Source organism: Pangasianodon hypophthalmus, chromosome 21 (genome assembly GCF_027358585.1).
Source record: "Pangasianodon hypophthalmus isolate fPanHyp1 chromosome 21, fPanHyp1.pri, whole genome shotgun sequence".
Taxonomy (NCBI): Eukaryota; Metazoa; Chordata; class Actinopteri; order Siluriformes; family Pangasiidae; genus Pangasianodon; species Pangasianodon hypophthalmus.
In genome coordinates, this window is record NC_069730.1 from 18,100,985 (window position 1) to 18,120,083 (window position 19,099).

Sequence of the window (19,099 nt, forward strand, 5' to 3'; positions counted from 1 at the left end):
AGTAGCACTTTTCTGGCCATGAGCTTCAGAATCTTGGCTTGGTTGGCTTGTCACATTTTTGTGTACACATACTGTACTTCTGTGTGCTCGTTTTCAACAGAAGAACACATTTTTGTACACTATGACACAAAATAATGGCACTGGATTCCAAAACTAGCATGACAAAAAAAAAAAAAAAACACTTGTGAATGCTGTTTTCTAGGATGTAGCTAATATCTAGAATCTTTTGTACACTTTTCTGGCTACAAGCTTCAGAATCTTGGCTTGGTTGGCTCTTCATGTGTACTTCCATGGATATGTACTTCCATGTGCTTGTGTCCAGCAAAAGAACAAATCTTTGAACACCATGATACAAGATATAGACACTGGATTCCAAGACTAGTATAACAAAAACACTTGCAAATGCTGCTTGCTAGAAGGTACTACCTAATCTCATGGGATATGATGAATGTTGTATGTTTTGTAAACTTTTTGTGGCCACAAGCTTCAGAATCTTGGCTTGATTGTACTGTACTTCCAACTTGAAAATTCTTATCTTATTCCTCTCATTTTTAGTCCTCTTTGAAAAGACAGAAGTTGAAATGTCCTGGATTCCTGTCAGCAGGTTTTAGAAAGCTTTACGATTCCAGGAGCACATGGCGCACTCACTAAGGAAAGGGAAAATTGGACTGCACTTCCTTTATCCCAACTCATAAGTGGATTGTTCAAGGGGCAAAAATAAATCATTATGCACATCAACATGTGTCTGCCAATCATTTCCTTGGATTATTAAATTTAATTTGAGGAAAAAGGTACCAGATCTGCCACTCTCCATGGAAGGCTTCAGAGCAAACTTCCAGACTGCTTCAGAGCTTCCAAACCTAACAAATCTCCTCATTAACATCCCTAGTAAATCTGCATTGGATAAACACTGATGGATTTGTGTGGCGAGTGTGGTACGGACATCCCAGGTGTGTGTTCCGCAGGACTGCAGAGATCCAGATTTACAGCTACAGTTACTGAAGGCTTCTTTGAGCCTGGCTAGCTCCCTACACTGTAGCTCTTTCTTACTCCCAAGTGCAGGTCTATATCATGCACGGTCATCCACAGCACGGCCAGAGCCAGCTGCAGTCCACCTGCTCAACTCCTCCATGTCTGATTTAAGGCAAAACTCCATCCAAAATGCTAAAGATGTTTGCAGGAATAAGTCAAGGCAACTGGAGTTGTAAATGTCTCATGCCATTTCAACAGGCTTCATATGTTCTACTGATGAGATACTGATGAAGTAATGACAACACCCTTTAGATAAGTGATAGAATATCTTCAAGTCCCGTCGCAATTCACTGACTAAAAAACATCCTTCAAAAATCCCTGTTTTCTACTTCCCTTTCTCTGGCATTGGCTTGCTTCCTATTCATTCATCCAACTTTCATCCAGATTCCTCACTATTTATTCACACTATCCATCCATCCAATCTTCTCTCCAGCCTGTTCAACAATTCACCATCCATACAATCTCCTCTACCAGCCTGCTCAAAATCTCTCCATCCATCCAACCCTCTTTCCACCTGTTTGATAACTCTCTATCCATCCAATCTCCTCTACAGGCCTTTTAATTACTGTTCCTTCCATCCAACCTTTTGTACCACCCTGCTCCATATCCATCCTTCCATTCAGTTTCCTGTACCAGCCTGCTCTAATATCTCTCCATCTGTCTAACTTTTCTCATCTCTTTGGTATCCCTCCATCCATACAATCTCCTCTAGCAACCTGCTATAGGAGCAGTATCCCTTCATTGTCTCCTCTACCAGCCTGCTCACTATTATTTCATCTTTCCAAGCTTCTCTACCAGACTTCTTGATATCCCCAATCCATCCAACCTCTTCTCCAGCCTGTTTGATATCTCTCCATCAATCTAATCTCTTATAACAGCATGCTCAATATCCTCTCATACCATTTGACCTCCATTACTGGCCTGCTTGCAATCTTTCCATCCATTCAACTTCCTCCACTGGCCTGCTCAGTATCACTCAATCCATTAAAACTTCCTCTACACTATTTATTATTCCTCCACCCATCCAATCAGCCTGCTCTCCAGCCTGTTTGATATCCATCCATCCATCCATCGATTCAACCTCATCTACCAGACAGCTTTAAATCCCTTTATCCATCCAGTATCTGTTACCTGTTTCCCCTGAAGGGCCTTTTCACTATCCCTCCAACAGTCCAACCTTCTTTACTGCTTTGCTATCTCTCTATCCATCCTGTTGATATACCTCCATCCATCCTACCTTCTCCACTGGTTTGCTTGATTCCCATCTATTGATTCAACCTCCTCGATGGTTTTTATCCCTCAATCCATTATTCTACTGAGCAGCTCAATATCTGTCCATCCACCCTCCACCACAAGCCTGTTCTATCTTCATCCACCCAACATCACCTACTGCTCACTGTCTCACAACCTGCTCACTGTCTCTCCATCCATCCAACTTACTGACCTGTTCTGATACCCCTCCATCCACCTAGCCTCCTAAATTTGGGTGTTGCGTTAAATTTTCCGGTCATACGGTTTATATTAAATGTAAAAAAAAAAAAAACCCAGGTCATATTTCTGGCCTGCATTGTGATCTAGCACAACTTTCGCATTTTATTCAGATTGTAATATAACAGGCTGAGTGAAAACTTACTCCCATGATGAGTCGATGTGCACATTGTGTCTTCACAGAGCTGAAGAATGGGAAGAGACCAGGTTTCAGTATCGCAGTCCAGGTAGAAAATAAAGTGTACTGATGATAAATTCGACAAAGGCTTTAGTGGTGAACTTTGGAGTTCAGCTCAAAATTGTCTCATAAATACAATACAATCAGAAACAGGCGTTGGCTGAAATAGATGATTATGAGCTGATCAAAAATGGGATTGTTTGGTAAAAAATGAAAATTACATAATTTCCTACTTACGTGTAATGTAGTGGAGAAGCCAAGACATGTTTGGTGCCTGACGTTTACTTCTTTGATCTGATTATGTGTTTAAAGTATTTAAAGTTTCACCAGGCACACATTACACTTTCCTTTCAATGACTATACTTCCACCTGGTGGAGACACTATGCCATGCCATATGGAGAGATAGACGAATTCTACACCAAGTTTTCACCTACTATAGGTTAGCTTTGAGCTATCATCATGAAAACTGAATAGTATGTTCATCTATGGTCTCTTTATATATGAGGATTCTGAACTTCTTGTGTAATTTCCCAAGAGTGCTTGGACCCCTCAGATCACTGCTTATAGGTATACTGTATATTATTTGCTTCATTTTATTCAGACTGATGTATTTCTTCACTGCCCAACCTTTAACAGTAAATAAACTGATCTTATTTGTGCTAATAAATTAATCTAAGATTATCTCAAGTCTTTCTATTTCTCACAGGAGACATTTTGAAGTAGAAGAAAGGCTTGAAATAGGACTAATCCATGGTTTTCCTTCCTGACCTCCCTAAATTTTAAATCTAGGAAGATCTGAAATCGGCATTTAGTGTAAATTCAGTGCCACAGTATTGATATGGCTACGAATTACACTTTAAATATATGAGGATTCTAAACTTTTTGACATGATAAGACATGTAAAGGCAAAAGACGAATGTTTAAACAGGAAATGTTCAGAACTGATACGTTTCTCCACTAGCTGGCTAACCTAAGGCTTATTATTTAACATATTTTACATAAAACATGAAGTAACATGCTCAATAATTGCAACCCAACCATCAGTAATTTATTTGCTTCCCTAAACCTACAGAATATTGATGTAATCCTTATTCTATACAATATCCATATCCATACACTGTGCACTTGCATTTACTGTAAACTGTACATTTTGTACTGCATATTTATTCTTACACATGTTCTTTCATAATATTTGATATAGATCTACATACCTAGATTGTCCATATCACACAGCACATATTGTGGTATTATGCAAAGTGTTAATATCAGAGAAGACTTACTTACAATCCAGGGAGATGGTTCTGAACTGAGTCGCAACTGTTTTGCCACCAAGTCACTTATCAATACTGACCCAGTTACAGAGTGACAACGTGAGCCACATGTCAATAAACCTCACTTAATAAATGCACCATGCAATGATTGATTACTGAGCTCTTTACGTTTTCTGTCATTTTGTTCAATTTATTTCAAAGAGACTAAAAATTAATTTTACAGTGACATTTGGCTTGACTAACAAGGGGACCACATTTTTAGATAAAAACAAAGCATGAAAATATAATTTAAAAATAAAAAGACCTAATAACCGGCACAAAAAACTGTAGAATTAAAAAAAAAAAAAAAAAAAAAAGTTGATTTATTTGTGTTTGGCAATTGATTCCTCCACCTCATTCTGTTTAATTGAGGAATCCTAGCCCAGGAATTTTGCAGTCAACTTCCAGGTGTTCCAGGTGTTCCAGGTGAAACAACGTCAAGGAAATTCCACACAATATTTCAGTAATTAAAAAAAAAAAAAAACTAAAGCCCCTTTCACTAAAACTTGATTCCTTCGTTTTTCCAAACTGATTCCTTCGACTCATTTAGAGACTCGTTTTAAAAAGAATCAAACACAGAGTTATTCGATCACAGGATTTTTTTTATTTTTTGCTGGTAAACACTGAAACTGATTCCAGGTGTTCCAGGTGTTTCGATTCCACACAATAATCGATTTCGATAAAATAAAGCCCACTTCACTAAAACCTCGATTCCTTCTTTTTCCCAAACTGATTCCTTCGAGCCATTTAAAGAGTCATTTGAAAAATAATCGAATGTGGAGTATTAAATTACAGGAATTATATTATATTCACACAGTAATAAATCTGAAAAACTAAAGCCCCCTTTTACTAAAATCGCGAATCATTCATTTTCGCTAACTGATTTCTCTGACTCATTTAAGAAGTTGTTTTAAATAGAAAAAGACTTACTCGGTTCCAGAAATTTTAGAGTCGACTCCGACTCTGATTCGAGTTTTTGGGGAAACGACGGAGTCGATTCTACACAGATAATGTTTCTCGCAAACGGATCCCTCCGAGTCATTTAAAGAGTCGTTTGTAAAAGAATCGAACGCAGAGTTTTTCGATTACAGGAATTTGGGAGTCGACTCTGATTCTGATTCAGTCGATTCCATACAATAATCGTTTTGAAAACCTAAAGTTTTTTTCTCTAAAACACAAAACGAGGAAAATATTATAAAATGAATAGTGCATTAATTAACATCCATTGTATCTTTATGCCTTTGCTAATTTTTATACGCTGTTATTCATAATTAACAACGGCCATTTTAAATGACAACATAATTTGGGCAGCTAATGCTAGCTAAATCACATTAGCTTTTTCAGGTAACATTGTGATGCTTTAATGTTGAAGACGTTTTATTGTAAGCCTTTTTTTTTACATTTTACACTGTATTTGTTTTACAAAGTAAATACTTTGTAAGAATTGTGTTTATAATGTGGAAGAAGGCTTTTGTCACAGAGTCGCATCAGACTGTCAGACGTTATACCTTCACATCATCGATTTGAATCAACATCACTATGGAGAATCGATTCTAAAGCTTGGAGTCGACTCTCTAATCCCAATTGCCGAATGAATAGAGATTCGACTCAATTCAGAATCGACTCCCAGATCTAGTGATTTACTTTTAGTGACTCGTCCATCACCGTTGCGAGGCGCTACTGAGTAAACCGAAGAGATGATGATGGACCGTCGGCTTTCTCCCGAATAGCAAAGCGGCTTAACAACTTTTCACTTTTTCCTTTAACATTTTCTATTCACACACACACAGCTAGTGAGACAGTTTGTGAGGCTTTAGATTGAGCTGAGCGTTAAAACTCGAACTGTAACGCACTCACATTAAACACGGCTTTAATGGTAATGCATGCACGGAAACAACCGAGACTCACTGATGGGTAAACAGAGAACATTTTTACCTCAACATTCCTCATTTTTTATTTCGTTTTATCATTTTGATCAACTCCATACATTTGCAGGAGCCCAAATGAGTTCACACTGGGGGTCAGAAAAAAATAATTGCGGCTTCAATTTGAAAAAGTGAATCACTTTAATAATGTGGAAGTGCTAGCAAAGCAAGCTAGCTTTTATATGCGCAAAAGTTAACCAACGCTGCTTCCTCATAAACTTTTTCGTTATTTTTCCGCAGGTGTAACGAGCGAAGGGATTATCAGTCTTACCAGGTAAGTCTAAAACTAGCAGGAAATAAAAACAAGCTATATAGGTGCTAACATTCTAGATATAATCTCATAAAATAAAGTATTTAGCCAGAGAAGCTAAGCTAAGCTAGCAAGATAAGGGCCTGTGTGTACTTTGCCTGTCGCTAGCTATGCTAGGCAGAAGCTTGGGTTGAATCCTAAATGCCTTTTCTCCCCTTATATAAGTTCACTCCTTAGAGCGCGAGGACTCGGCTTTTACACCCTAAGTAGTGCACTTCATGTTGAACATTTGTATATTTGGGATTTGGCCCTAGTTTTTTGATATTCAGCTTAGTGGCTAGCTAGCGAGTCATTTTGTTGTGTTTTTTTATACGTGATAAACGTTGAATTTAAGGTTTTGTTGCTGCAAGAAAAATAGTTAGCAAGGTTTTGTAGAGACTCTTAAATAAAAAGAGTAATTATATTTATGATTAGCTATGTAGTAAAGATAATTTTATATGTTACACAAGCATAAAACAAGTGAGTTTTGCAGCAGTACATTATTTTATCCACAATGTAAAACTGTAAAATTTGGTTTTAAGGTCAGTTATGGAACAAATCTCACTCTTCAGTAGTGTTTTATACTCTTAGCTTTAATTTAAGATCCTGCAAGTGGTGTCTCATATCAGGTATTTGTTGTTATTGTTATTTTTTGCTTTCCATCATTCAGACCCTCAAGTACCAATCCAAAAGTCACTCTGCAAACGAGCACCGTCATGACAAGCTCCACAACACATCGGACCAAACTCCACCGAGCAAGATGCTGCGGCGCTCCGACAGTCCGGACGGCAAGCGAGGTGATGGAGACGGGAGAACACCTCACACACACCGACCCAAAGAGAGCAGTAAGTCCCAAACAGGCGGAGTGAAAAACCCTGTCCATCCTCATCCATGCTGCCTTCAAGTTCTCCTCAGATGGTGATGATCCCCACAAGCGCACTCGTAACATCAGCTGATCTGTCTAGGTGTCTTCTTGTATAGTAAAACACGGCACATATGAGCTAACCGGCGACTAAACAGCGAAAGGTAGCAACAAGTCAGGATCAGAAATGTGTCTGAAGCTCCTACTTATGGTTTCCAGGAACATTCATGTCTAACCTTTATTAACAGTAATTCCAGTTGCAAGCGAACGCAGCATCACTGCAGTAGTGCCTGCTGTGGTCATTAATCTTGAGATTTCTCTCAGTTTGTTACAGTAATTTAATGTCGTCACCATTTTATTGTGTGACTGTTGTAAGGATTTTATTCTAACCAATCTTATCCATTTAGTTTTTTACTATCTGCAGTATTTTTTCAATTAGTTGATCTCTGTTTTTCTGTTATTATTTTATATTCAAGAAAATAGAAACGTTAGTATCCTAAATAAAATATTCTGTTCAATATGTAATGAGCCGTGTCGTGTGTTATTGGGGGAAAATAACAACAGGTTGGTGAGGTGAAATGGATTATTTTCCAATGGCGTCACATCCCAATGTATTTTATTCCTTTAAAAAAAATCTCAGACAATAACTTTTGCAATAGCAGCTGTTATTACCAGCCTGTATTTTTTTCCCCCCCTCTCTCAGTCGAAGTAAACTGGGAGGAAAAAAACGTATCATGTCATGTTGCCAAGAAACCACAAAAGCCAAATTAAACCTGTTTTGGATGAAACGTATTTAACACCCTATTGGAAAGCGAATGTATGTATATTTTTTTCAGGTCTTGTTGATTCTGTGCCAAACGAATGTCAAGCTGTTGGCTGACGAACTAACAACACTGACAAGATTCCTCTAAGGACATCTGTAATACTACATGTCAGAGATGAATTTACGACTTCTTATTACTCCCGTGGCTGTTCCTTTGAGATTTATATGATTTCAGATTTATATGATTGTGTGCAGAAGCTCAGAATATCCTTTATGGGGGAAAAAAGCGAGCATCGGGGAACTTTAAGGCAGGGTTAATGGGTCAGTGGAAGGAGCGGCTCGTCGTGTCATGAGAGTTCCCACACTTCGGATTGCTGTATGAAGCCTGGTGAAGCTGAGGGTTTGTTTTTCGAGTGTCATCTCTCTTGTTTTTCAGGCACCAGCTCTTCTCCACATGAGAACTCTGTCAATCACGGCCATCACAGCTCCAACTCTCACTCACTTCCACCCAAATGTGCAGAAATGGTAAGTGCAGTAATATGTTCTGCCACTTCTTTAGTAGGTCTGTTTACCGAAAACCACATCCCAAAGTGTTTTATTCCTCTTACACCACAGCAATTCATCAACCCCAGCATTTTTAATCGATTAAAGAAAGAAACATCATGCGGTTTATCCATTTATAGTTATGTTTAATGTTGCGGAACATCCATGAAACAGCTTACGCTATAGCAGCTATAAATATTTGTTCCCTCAGTGGCCTCTTTTTCCCCTCTCTTTTTAATAAAGCTGTTATAATAGATTGGTCAGATGGTGTTGATTAATCATAATGAAGAATTTGTAGCGTTGTGCTAGTATTCAATTAATGAGTCATTGAATGAATCACTGCTGTGTAATAACAATCTTGCAAACAGTCTTAGGGGGTCATTTAACATTTATGGAAGGAGTCTACAGTGTTGGCACTTTGTAACAGTTAACTTTAAAAGCTGTAACTTTAAAAGCTGTAACTTTACAGGAATTTACTATAAATTATCATATCAGGCTAATTGAAGTCATTTCTATTATATCGTAATATTCTATTATGAATAATTAAAATTTATATATATATATATATATATATGTGTGTGTGTGTGTGTGTAAGAAACTGAAAGGAGATTTATTGTGTTTTTATTTACTGTCTACAAAAAAATTACTCAACATTGACATGATATAAAAATAAAATTCTGTTAAAAATGGACATTCTATAATTTTAGGTTACAGATTCAGCACAAAATTCTAGCATGTAATTTTCTAACAGCTGCTTCCAATCAGAGCTTGTGATGATTTTGGAAAAACTATAAAAAGATATCACAATACTCTCTGAAAAGCATTTCATGACACAATTTATCACGATATCAATATTATATCCGCATATTGCCCAGCCCAGATAAAAAATTATGTCATCATTTTCAGTAGATAAATTTTTTAGTTTTTGCAAATTGCTGTGGTGTAAAAGGAGTAAAACTTTTTGTGGCGTGCTGTTTTAGGAAGGTAATCTTCAGGGTATGTGTATAGTTTAAAGATTTAGATTGTTTTTCATGTGCACATCAGCGGGTCTGTTAATGCAGCAGTGGTCTAAATGGTTTCATGTAGTTTTTCATGTAGTTTGTAGCTTATGTTTCTCTCGGTTTTCATGCATTGCGTGCGTTTCCTTTTCACCCCAGCGTGATCCGGCCGACGACTGGTCCGAACACATCAGCTCGTCGGGAAAGAAATACTACTACAACTGCAGAACGGAGGTGTCACAATGGGAGAAGCCCAAGGAATGGCTGGAGAGGTGAGCAGCACGTCATGTATAATTTAAAAAATTTGTTGCCGTAAATGCTGACCTGAAGCGAATCTCTGTGTGCAGGGAGCAGCGACAGAAGGAAGCCTCTAAGGCCGTTGTGGTCAACAGTTTTCCCAAAGACAGAGATTACAGACAGGAGGCCATGCAGGCAGCCGCAGCGAGTGCTGTCACTGCTATGAGTAAGTACCTGACTAGTTCAGACTTAAAACAGCACGATAATTGTTATTTTAAAAATGAATCATTAAATCCTCTACTTTTTTTTTAATTGCTAAAGCAGCATTGTTTAGTATTCAGTGTATCTTATGCATTGTCTTGTTTACATGGTCCAATACTTATGCAAGACACTGTATATAAAGGAGCTTAGCTTCTAAAACAGCTCTCTGGGCACTCCTGTTGGTATAATATAGTTTACTGTTTGTCCTGTTAGAGTTGCTGTAATTCATCATGTTTACAAAGATGTTACATCACAGCGTTTTATGCAGAAATCTTCCATCACAAATCATCCATCACATGCAATAACGCCAATTAGGGAAGCAACTAGCATTTATTTTATTTAGGTTTTATGCTCAGCTTTAATTGCATTTAAGTGCATTTTTGAATAAGAAATGAACATTGAAAAATTAAAAACAAACCTAAGCACCTTTTGTTCCTGTACTTAAGATGAATAAGGTGAATAAATGTGGAGCAGTGTGTTTTATCTGCAGGTGTTTTATATGTGGTTGATGATGTGATTGGCTAGCATTAGCATTACTCTGAATCTAGAATGAATATTAGGGCAAGGTGTGATTTGTGTAAAAATCTATATAACATTTGCTTGAGTTTGGCTGTCATGTCTGTTTGTCCGTCTTCAGAGCCCGCGCCGTCTGAGAAGGCGTCGTCTCATTGCGGTTTCTCGCAGGCGTCCTGCAGTGCCTCCAGCGGCCCGAACGTCTCGAGCGCTCCCAGTTCGTCGACGCCGTCCTCGTCGCACTCCTCGGCTCTCCTGCAGGACCCGGCTCTCCTCAGGCAGCTGCTCCCGGCGCTCCAGGCCACGCTGCACATCAACAACTCCAGCGTGGACATGGCCAAGATCAACGAGGGTGAGTTCAAAACACCGCACACGCCTTCTATGAGTCATGTGTGAAAAAATTCCGCTGGCTTGCTGATCAAACTGGGCAGAACACGCTTGTGGCTTTTCAGTGCAGCACTTGCTGATGAGACAGTTCAGCTTTTTATATTACAGTGCCGTGACACGTGAAGTGGTGCTGAGTGACAGGACGACGTCATCAGCAACGTGCCACACACTTAACAGATGATGATATCACACATGCAAAAATCTGTTGCGGTTGCTGAGCTGTGATTGGTCAGTTGCTTCTAGGTTGGGAATAAAACACTTGGGGACATGCTGTTACAGGAAAATAATCAGCGGCATCGTGGTGTGATGTGAAGCCCAGACGCGAAGCAATTATCCAACATTGGGCCTCGGCTGTCAAGCTGGATACGAACGGATTTACTCATAAATCATTCATACGAGCGTTTATGCAAGAAACTCGGTATTCATGAAAATCCTGTAAATCCGGAAAAACGTTCGTATCCTATTCATGCTCCTCCGTGTATAAACTTACACATAAGAAGACTAACTAAAGAAATCTCATCGACTTCAAATCGTATAATCTGCATGGGTTACTGTTCTTTTATATATGGAATATACTGTCACGTATAAACTGCTTATTTTTATTACGTTTACAGCGTTTAGCAGACGTCCTTATATTATTGGTATTCATTAAAGACTGTAAAAAATGAAAGCGAGCAAATATAATTCCATAAATTAAGATAACTAAACCTAATCATTGAATTATGACAAACGAAATGGCGCTGCGTGAACGGAGGACGGGCCGGTCTGTCTGCGCAGGGCCATAAGTCGTAAACAAATGCCTCAGCTGATGAAAGATTTAGTGTTTGCTTATTATATCACTTTGTGGGTGTCACTAAATGCAAAATTTTAATTTACTGAAACATTGATAAATGACATTTTTTGTAAATTAAACATCATGTGATTATTTTTTTCTTTTTTTTTCTTTTTTTATTTTTTTAATGTGTTTAGAGTTACACCGAATGTTGTGGTACATTCACCAAACACATTTACATTAATGTAATGCTTGACCTGATCTCGCCTTGGACATCTGGATTTTGTCTTTTTTTTCATGTTTTGATGGAAGAAGCTTATAAATATGAAACTTGCCTTTTGGAGTCATGAAGCTTTCTACCACTAGGGGTCATTATACACCATTTTTTAAATGTTTTTATATTCTGCATTCAATATACGTGTGTTAAAGACAACCTGCAAGCAAATACTTATTTAATGTCCTTAATAGTTCCAGTCTCTTTTCATGTTTTGCAAAATTCATCATCAGTCATGTAAACAAACAAAAATTAGCATTTTATTTAATCAACCATGAAAATGCAGTGACGTTTGCACGCCTTTAAACATTCTTTTTACTTTCTTTTTAACCGCTGCCACCCTGGCATTGTCCTGAAACAGCACCTCTCAAAGTGTTTTATTCCTCTCATACCACTGCAATTTGCCAACACTGACCACTTTTAATAATTAAACAATTAAAACCATGTTGTGGAATTTTTGTGAAACAAGTTCCTATTTTCACTTGTGGTATAGCAGCTATAAACACTCTTTCACTCTTTCTCTCTCTCTTTTTTTTTTTTTTTTTTAAATCTCTTTCTTGACAATAACAAGACAAAGAAACACAGCTTGTCATGTTACTGAGAAACTGCAAAGTGCTGACTCTGGAGACTCCTTCCATAAATGTTAAATAAACATCTCCTGACATAAAACTTATCATTTCACAGTTGTGCATTTCCAGTGTACTTTGTTACTATAGAAACGATAACGTATTAGAATGAGCTTATTAATATAAACATGTAATTTTCTGTTGAATCTGCTGTTATAGGAAATTAATCAACACCTGCTGACCAATCAGAGTGCTCTGATACAGGAGGGTTTAATTTAATCCGACCATAGATCAGCTTTGCACTTGGACATCATGCTATAAGAGGACAGTTTTCATACTCGGCTATACGCAGTCGCCAACTATGGTCCGAGTTCTTCCGTAAACTTTGTCAGTGTCTGCAAAATAAGCTTTACATCTGCATTTTTCAAAGCATTCACATGGGCTAGGGCTAAGACTAATTCTTTAATTAGTGACATTTAAATTTTATATACATGTCGTTATGTAAAATGTATAGACATTTGAGCCCAGTCTTGTCTTTGTGCAATGGCTTTCAGTGTGTAACCTTGCTTTGACTGTGTGTGTGTGTCTCTCTCTCTCTCTCTCTGTGTGTGTGTTTTTCCTTCTCCAAGTCCTCACAGCTGCTGTCACCCAAGCTTCCTTACAGTCTATGCTTCATAAACTTCTCACTGCTGGACCGTCTGCTTTCAACATCACTGCTCTGCTTTCCCAAGCCGCTCAGTTGTCCACACAAGGTAAAACGCCTGCTGTCCCGGATTCTCCGGGTTTCTAATAACAAACCAATTTTGAGACATCAATAGTATATATAATAAATTTGCACTTTTTTTTTTCTTTCTCAACACCACAGTGCATGAAAGCAGAATAAAGGTTTTGGAAAGATGATTCACTTCTATCCATTTAACAACGTCACACAAATCAGTGTTGTTTCTGTACACACTATGGCTTCATCCTCTGTATTTTCCTAACTATAAGTCAGTCTGGCGTAGGAGCCATCACATATGAGCAGTTTGTCACTGACGCTGTTTTAAGCACATTAACTTTTCAGATGAGTCAGTGTAATTTTATATGGTAAAACATTAAGCAAACATCAGTAGATTTAGTTGAACTGATTTGATTTTGAATTTGTCAACCTTGAATTAAAAAACAGATGGACAGCTACAGGACTTTTATTTATCTCTGTGCCAATTTCACAGTGAACCTTTTATAAAGAATTTTTTTTTTTTACGGAAAATGCTGTTTACCTGAGCTTCCTGTGTAAAACCAATCCCGGCTGAATATAACAGATTTTGCTGTGACTGCAAAATTTTGTTGAAAATTATTTAAGCCTTTCACTTCATGTAGTGATAGCAGTGATGGCAGCCTTTCATGAGTGCTGTATGAAGTATCATAGCATACATATATGTAAGAAGTAACATATGAAAGCTATCATAAGAAAGTGAGCATATTAATGGACATATTAAATTTGGACTTGCATAGATCTGATGATGTGTATACTATATGACCAAAGGTTTGTGGACACCTGACCATCACAGCCATACGTGCTTGTAGAACATTTCATTCCAGATTTATTCCCCCTTTGCTGTTATAATAAGCTCCATAAGCATTAGTGAGATCAGGCGCTGATGTTGGATGAGGAGGTCTGGGATGCAGTCGGTGTTCCAGTTCATCCCAGATGTGTTCAGTGGGGTTGAGGTCAGGGCTCTGTGCAGGACACTCGAGTTCTTCCACTCCAACCTTCACACACCATGTCATCATGGAGCTCGCTTTGTGCACATTGTCATGCTGGAACAGGTTTGGACCTCTTAGTTCCAGTGAAGGAAAACTGTAAAGCTACAGCATACAAAGACATTCTATACAGTTGTGTTCGTCAGACTCTGTGGCAACAGTTTGGGGAAGAACCACATATGGTCAGGTGTCCATAAACTTTGGCCATATAGTGTATATTGCTTCCATCTTGAATTGTTAAAACATTCTTTGTTAGTTGCTTCTATCACTCCTGTATTTAGTTTACTGTTGGTAGCCATGGGGTTCCTGTTAGCACCTGGCTAGTGCGATGGGGCCACACAAACTACACGGCTAGCTACAGAAAGTATGTATTGGGTTTGACCAGAAATAAGATGTTTTCTCAGTAAAAATGAGATGTTTTGTCCATTTTTACCCAAATCAACTGGGACTGCTCATGTATGAAGTGTATACAGGCAGCGCGTGTTCGTCTACTAGCGTCTGAATGTGCCAGTGTCCTGGCACTGTTGTGTTTGGGTAAAACCCACAGGCAATATTGCAGGTCTCACCAGCCAGTTAAGTACCTGTGAGCAAGTATAACGTTCAGCAATGGAGAAATATGTTAAATGTAGTCACATCATTTCATTAGCATGAAGTTAAGCTCTGTACAGCTTCACATTTCTTACCCCTCCCACTTCACGTCTACAATCGTTGCTTCGCCCCTAGTTGCTGTGAATTGGCGGCTCTCATTGAAAGCAAATGATTTATGGACACTTTGTCGTGTCGCATCACTGCCAGTGTTAATAAGTCACGTGCTAAAAAGGAAAAACTCTTATAGTCTAGAAAATACAGTAATCGGGAATCAATCTGCAACACTGTTTACAAAACACTGCTATAAAATGCTAAATTATCTGCACCTATCTTTTTTTTTTTTTTTTTTTAAGGTTATATTATTTCTGATCCACAGCTCAGCAGCCGAGCCAGTCGCCCATATCCGTAACTCCAGATGCCTCATCGCCCAAGTCCTGCCTCGTGTCTCCCCGTGTGAGCACGCCTCAGACGAACAGCATGGCCTCGAAACCCCTCCCGAACGCCAGCTCTTTGCCGGCTCAAATAAAGGTCAGTTCTAGACACGAATCAACCTTCACCTTCGTCATCGTGATGGTTCTGCATTGTAGATATCAATCTGAACGTCATTCAGAACACCAACACGCACACTCGAGCACTCTGTTTTAACACCAAAACAAAAGGGTGTTTCTTTCTTTTTAGGTTAGTGAGTCGGTGGTGAAATCGGCGCTCCAGCACTCCTCGGACAAAGCGCCGGACGTCGAGGACCCGCGGCTTCAAAGGCAAAAGTAACGCTTCTTCTTTACACCTCATCCTGTCTCCTAATCATTTAGCAAAACATTTTCTATATGAAAATGAAACCCAAACAAAACAGCAGGATGTTTGCTTTAATTTTTGAGCAACTCATTTAATTTTATTAGAAAAGTTTTTAAACACATTCAGGTTTCTGCCTCTTTTTTTTCCTTCACCACTGATTGAACTCTTACCCACTTATTTCATTGATATGAAAGACTTAACTAAAACAAGCACAGAGTGATGTAACTAGCCATATGTTGCATTGTGGCGCCACCTTCTGGTCCTGCTTGGTACTACAATGATTTTTTATATATATATTTTTTAAGGCTGAATGATTTGAAAGTATCCTTGAAGATGTAGATTTATTTATATAGTTAAGAGGTGTAGAAGTACTTTAATTGCTCAGGTATATGGGCAGATGGTTCTTCATTCTTTAGCCATAATGAAAGTGTAAGGTTTTATGAATAGAAATGTCCTCTTGCTCTTCCTAAAAGTTAGCTAGCCAACAGCTACAGTGTAATGTTAGTATCTGGCACTCGATTTTTTATTTATTTATTTATTTAATTTGAAACACAATTTATTTAACAGCAGCACATCATGTCACACCATAACTGAGTTAGCTGAAAGTTTCCTGTTGCCTTAATTTGCATGTTGGAGCGTATTTTTGAGATCACAAGCTCTTCTTCCTGTCCTTTTCCTCACAGCAGCCAAGGTCCTCCAAGTTCAGGGCCGAACGGGTGCCTGATGAATAACAGCGCGCCTGCATGTCCTCCAACCACCTTCAGCCCGTCACTAGCACTGCACTTCAACGAGAATCTCATTCGACATGTTCAGAGCTGGCCTTCAGATCACGTAGAGAAGCAGGTGATACTCCGCTTTGCTTTTTGTGTGCGACATGCTCACTGCATTTGAGTCTGGTTCCTCTCAGGGTTTCTTCGTCATGCCATCAGAGGGAGTTTTTCCATGCCACCATTGCCTCTCGGTTGCTCATTAGGGTTAAATTTATACATATCTGTAAAGCTGCTTTGTGGCAATGTCCACCGTTAAAAGTGCTACACAAATAAAATTGAATCGAGTTGAAGTTCTGAATAGCATCGGCTAACTAACTTGCTATCTAGATTACATTTATTATTATTATTATTAACAGTAATGCAGATGAAATAAAGATGGAATATTGGCAATATTTTCAATTCAGAATGTCATAAATCTCTCGTATTCATTCACTGGCTAGAAGCTTTTTTTTCTTTGTTCTCCATGTTGGCTTGTCTCGGATATCTTCCAGCTTGCGACGTGATTGGTCAGGAGGTAAAAAAAAAAGCATCCGGTCAACCTTCTCTGACAGGAAAAAAAAAAAAAAAAAAACTCGCTGAGGCGCTTTTGGTTATGAAAGAGACACCAGTTGTTAAAGCATCCTTATGGTCATCAGGTTCTCATGTGTTTCCTGTGTGTCTAATCCCTCAGGCGGCGAGGTTACGCGAGGACGTCCACAACATGGGCAGCATGAACATGTCTGAGATCTGTGTGGAGCTGAAAAAGCTGCGCTCTCTGGTGCGAGTGTGTGAGATCCAGGCTACACTGAGAGAGCAAAGGTAGCCATCACATCAACTTTTCTTCGCTAGTCTTCTTCTAACTGGAGATCAGGACCTGGTCATTAAAAGGGTAGAAAAATAACATTTGAAAAAAAAAAAAGATGAAGGTCAAAACATGAGCAATATTTTTATCCACCTTAAAATGAAATGTGTGTAGGCAACATTATTTAAGTTTTAATCCTTTTCCCCATGGTGTTCTGTATGACAAAAAAAATCCAGAAGAATGGAAGGATGCAATTATGGCATATATTTGTAAAAGGAAATATCTTTCACTTGGTAATTTCAACAAAATATTCTTTCTTGTGTCTGAAGGCTTCACAGAAAACATCTGTTGATTCATAAAGATACTTGCAGGATAAAAAGACTTATTAAAGGAGAAATAGTTAAGTGTAAACATATAACTACAGATTAATTTCAGTGGCTTATCTTAAGAATTCAGCTTTTGGCCATAAATTAATTATTTACGCAATTGTTTGCTGTGTTCAATGCCCCTTTTTTGTCTCTCGTTGTCTTTCATTTCGTTGTATGTATTTAACCAGTGGTCATTTATTATGGTAATGTTACAAGAAATGTGTGTGAACATTATGTAACATCATTCCACTCTTCTTATCTGTTGACTTAAAAGTTTTACATGAGGTAATATGTATTCACAGTGAAATAAGAAATATGTTTTAAAGAGCTAAATAATCATTTAGAATAAAATATAGTTCTTACACACCTGTAGTTCTTAGACACCTGCATTGCCATGTAGTTCTTACACACCTGTTATAAAGTGTTGTATGGTGTAAAGTGGTCCTGAGGCTCAATATTTCACCTGGATGTGATGTCAGTTAAAATGTTTTCATCATTGTACTTCATTCTAACTTTTTCCCCTCCAACAGGATCCTCTTCTTGAGACAAGAGATCAAGGAGCTCGAGAAACTGAAGAACCAGAACTCCTTCATGGTTTGAGAAGCGGTGACGTCGGTTTAAGCAGAAGTAACTCAGCAGCTGGCTGCCATTTCTGAACCGTGGAACTACAGACTGGACTGGACTGGGCTGGGCTTTCTCTCCAAAGCTGGAGAACCAAAAAAAAATAGAAAAAGAAAATAAAAAGCTCACCAAGGGTCACGCTGTCCGCTACATAAAGCCCCGAGGTTCATTGATAGATTCATCTTTGTACATACACTTCTCTATATTGAGTCAGTAAACACCAAGAGCAACACAAACACAATAGGGCAGCGTGTGGGGAAGGTTCCCGATAAAAATGGTTTATTTAGGATGAGAAGGAAAGATCTGAGAAGGAACTCTTGAATAAACAGCGTATTAATTTGCGCCGTAACTTTTGTTTCACTCCCAGTCTCACAGGCTAGTCGTTTAGGATTTTTACAATCCGGTTTCACAAAGAGTGTGCGTCCGTCGTGGACACAGACCGGATATATCTGTCCTAAATAAACAAAGCTGTTTATCCGGTCAGAGAGGATCCTGTCTGATTACTTGTCATGTTTAATGTGCTTCAATACGGCCTTGACATTTTCTACTAATTTTTTGTTTTGTTTTGTTTTTTAAACTTGTGTAATAGGTCATCTAAGGTCAAAGCTTATTCAAAACTTTCCCTTTCCATATGCTTCTAGAGTGACGTCTCTACACCCTGAATTCTGACCCTGATTTCCACACAGTGATTGATTTCCACCCGTTCAGGCGTTCATTATGATTTACGACAGCATTTGCACTAACTGATTTGATATGAACCCACTTTGTGTATCGATCTTTAACCCAACTTATTCGCTGTAAGTACTTAACGAGGCTCAATCCATTAAACCTCATTTTGCCTCTGTGTCTGTCCTCACTGTCTTCCATGGAGGAGTTTATAACATGTTATATGCATGTTATAAACTATACAAATATATACAAATACACATACTTTATAGATATATGCATAGATCTGATTGTGATGTTTCACAGCATGATATTCAGGGGTTTCGTGAGTCCTGGCAAATTATAGACAAAATTTAAAAGCTGGATATGAA

General features: G+C 38.4%; 2 protein-coding genes across 5 annotated transcripts in view; one reads left to right on the plus strand and one right to left on the minus strand.

The window, feature by feature from the left end:
- Positions 1-2,734, minus strand: part of mpp7b (MAGUK p55 scaffold protein 7b) — a 53,655-nt gene extending 50,921 nt beyond the window's left edge. For both annotated transcript variants that reach the window (XM_034314521.2, XM_026946265.3), the window contains exon 1: positions 2,666-2,734. In XM_034314521.2, the coding sequence (XP_034170412.2) occupies positions 2,666-2,690 (25 nt within the window). In that variant the 5' untranslated portion in view covers positions 2,691-2,734. The remainder of the gene's footprint in view (positions 1-2,665) is intronic.
- Positions 2,735-5,663: 2,929 nt separating this feature from the next.
- On the plus strand, positions 5,664-18,906 carry wacb (WW domain containing adaptor with coiled-coil b). Of its 3 annotated transcripts, none has more exons than XM_026946277.3 (13): positions 5,664-5,923; positions 6,175-6,208; positions 6,894-7,068; positions 8,285-8,373; positions 9,549-9,661; positions 9,737-9,852; positions 10,525-10,752; positions 13,029-13,151; positions 15,107-15,258; positions 15,409-15,494; positions 16,206-16,365; positions 16,963-17,090; positions 17,972-18,906. In XM_026946277.3, the coding sequence occupies exons 1-13, from the start codon at positions 5,883-5,885 to the stop codon at positions 18,039-18,041; spliced, it is 1,515 nt and encodes a 504-aa protein (XP_026802078.1). In that variant the 5' UTR covers positions 5,664-5,882; the 3' UTR covers positions 18,042-18,906. The 3 variants fall into 3 exon arrangements, with proteins under 3 accessions (XP_026802078.1, XP_026802079.1, XP_026802077.1); XM_026946276.3 differs by lacking the exon at positions 5,664-5,923 and adding an exon at positions 5,948-6,065; XM_026946278.3 differs by lacking the exons at positions 5,664-5,923; positions 13,029-13,151 and adding an exon at positions 5,946-6,065.
- Positions 18,907-19,099: the final 193 nt, after the last annotated feature.

Coding starts and splice junctions, on each gene's coding strand:
- wacb (XM_026946276.3), top strand. CDS start 6,013: ATGAGTTCACACTGGGGGTCAGAAAAAAATAATTGCGGCTTCAATTTG. Junction 13,152..15,106: donor CGCTCAGTTGTCCACACAAG/GTAAAACGCCTG, acceptor TCTGATCCACAG/CTCAGCAGCCGAGCCAGTCG. Junction 17,091..17,971: donor GCTACACTGAGAGAGCAAAG/GTAGCCATCACA, acceptor CCCCTCCAACAG/GATCCTCTTCTTGAGACAAG.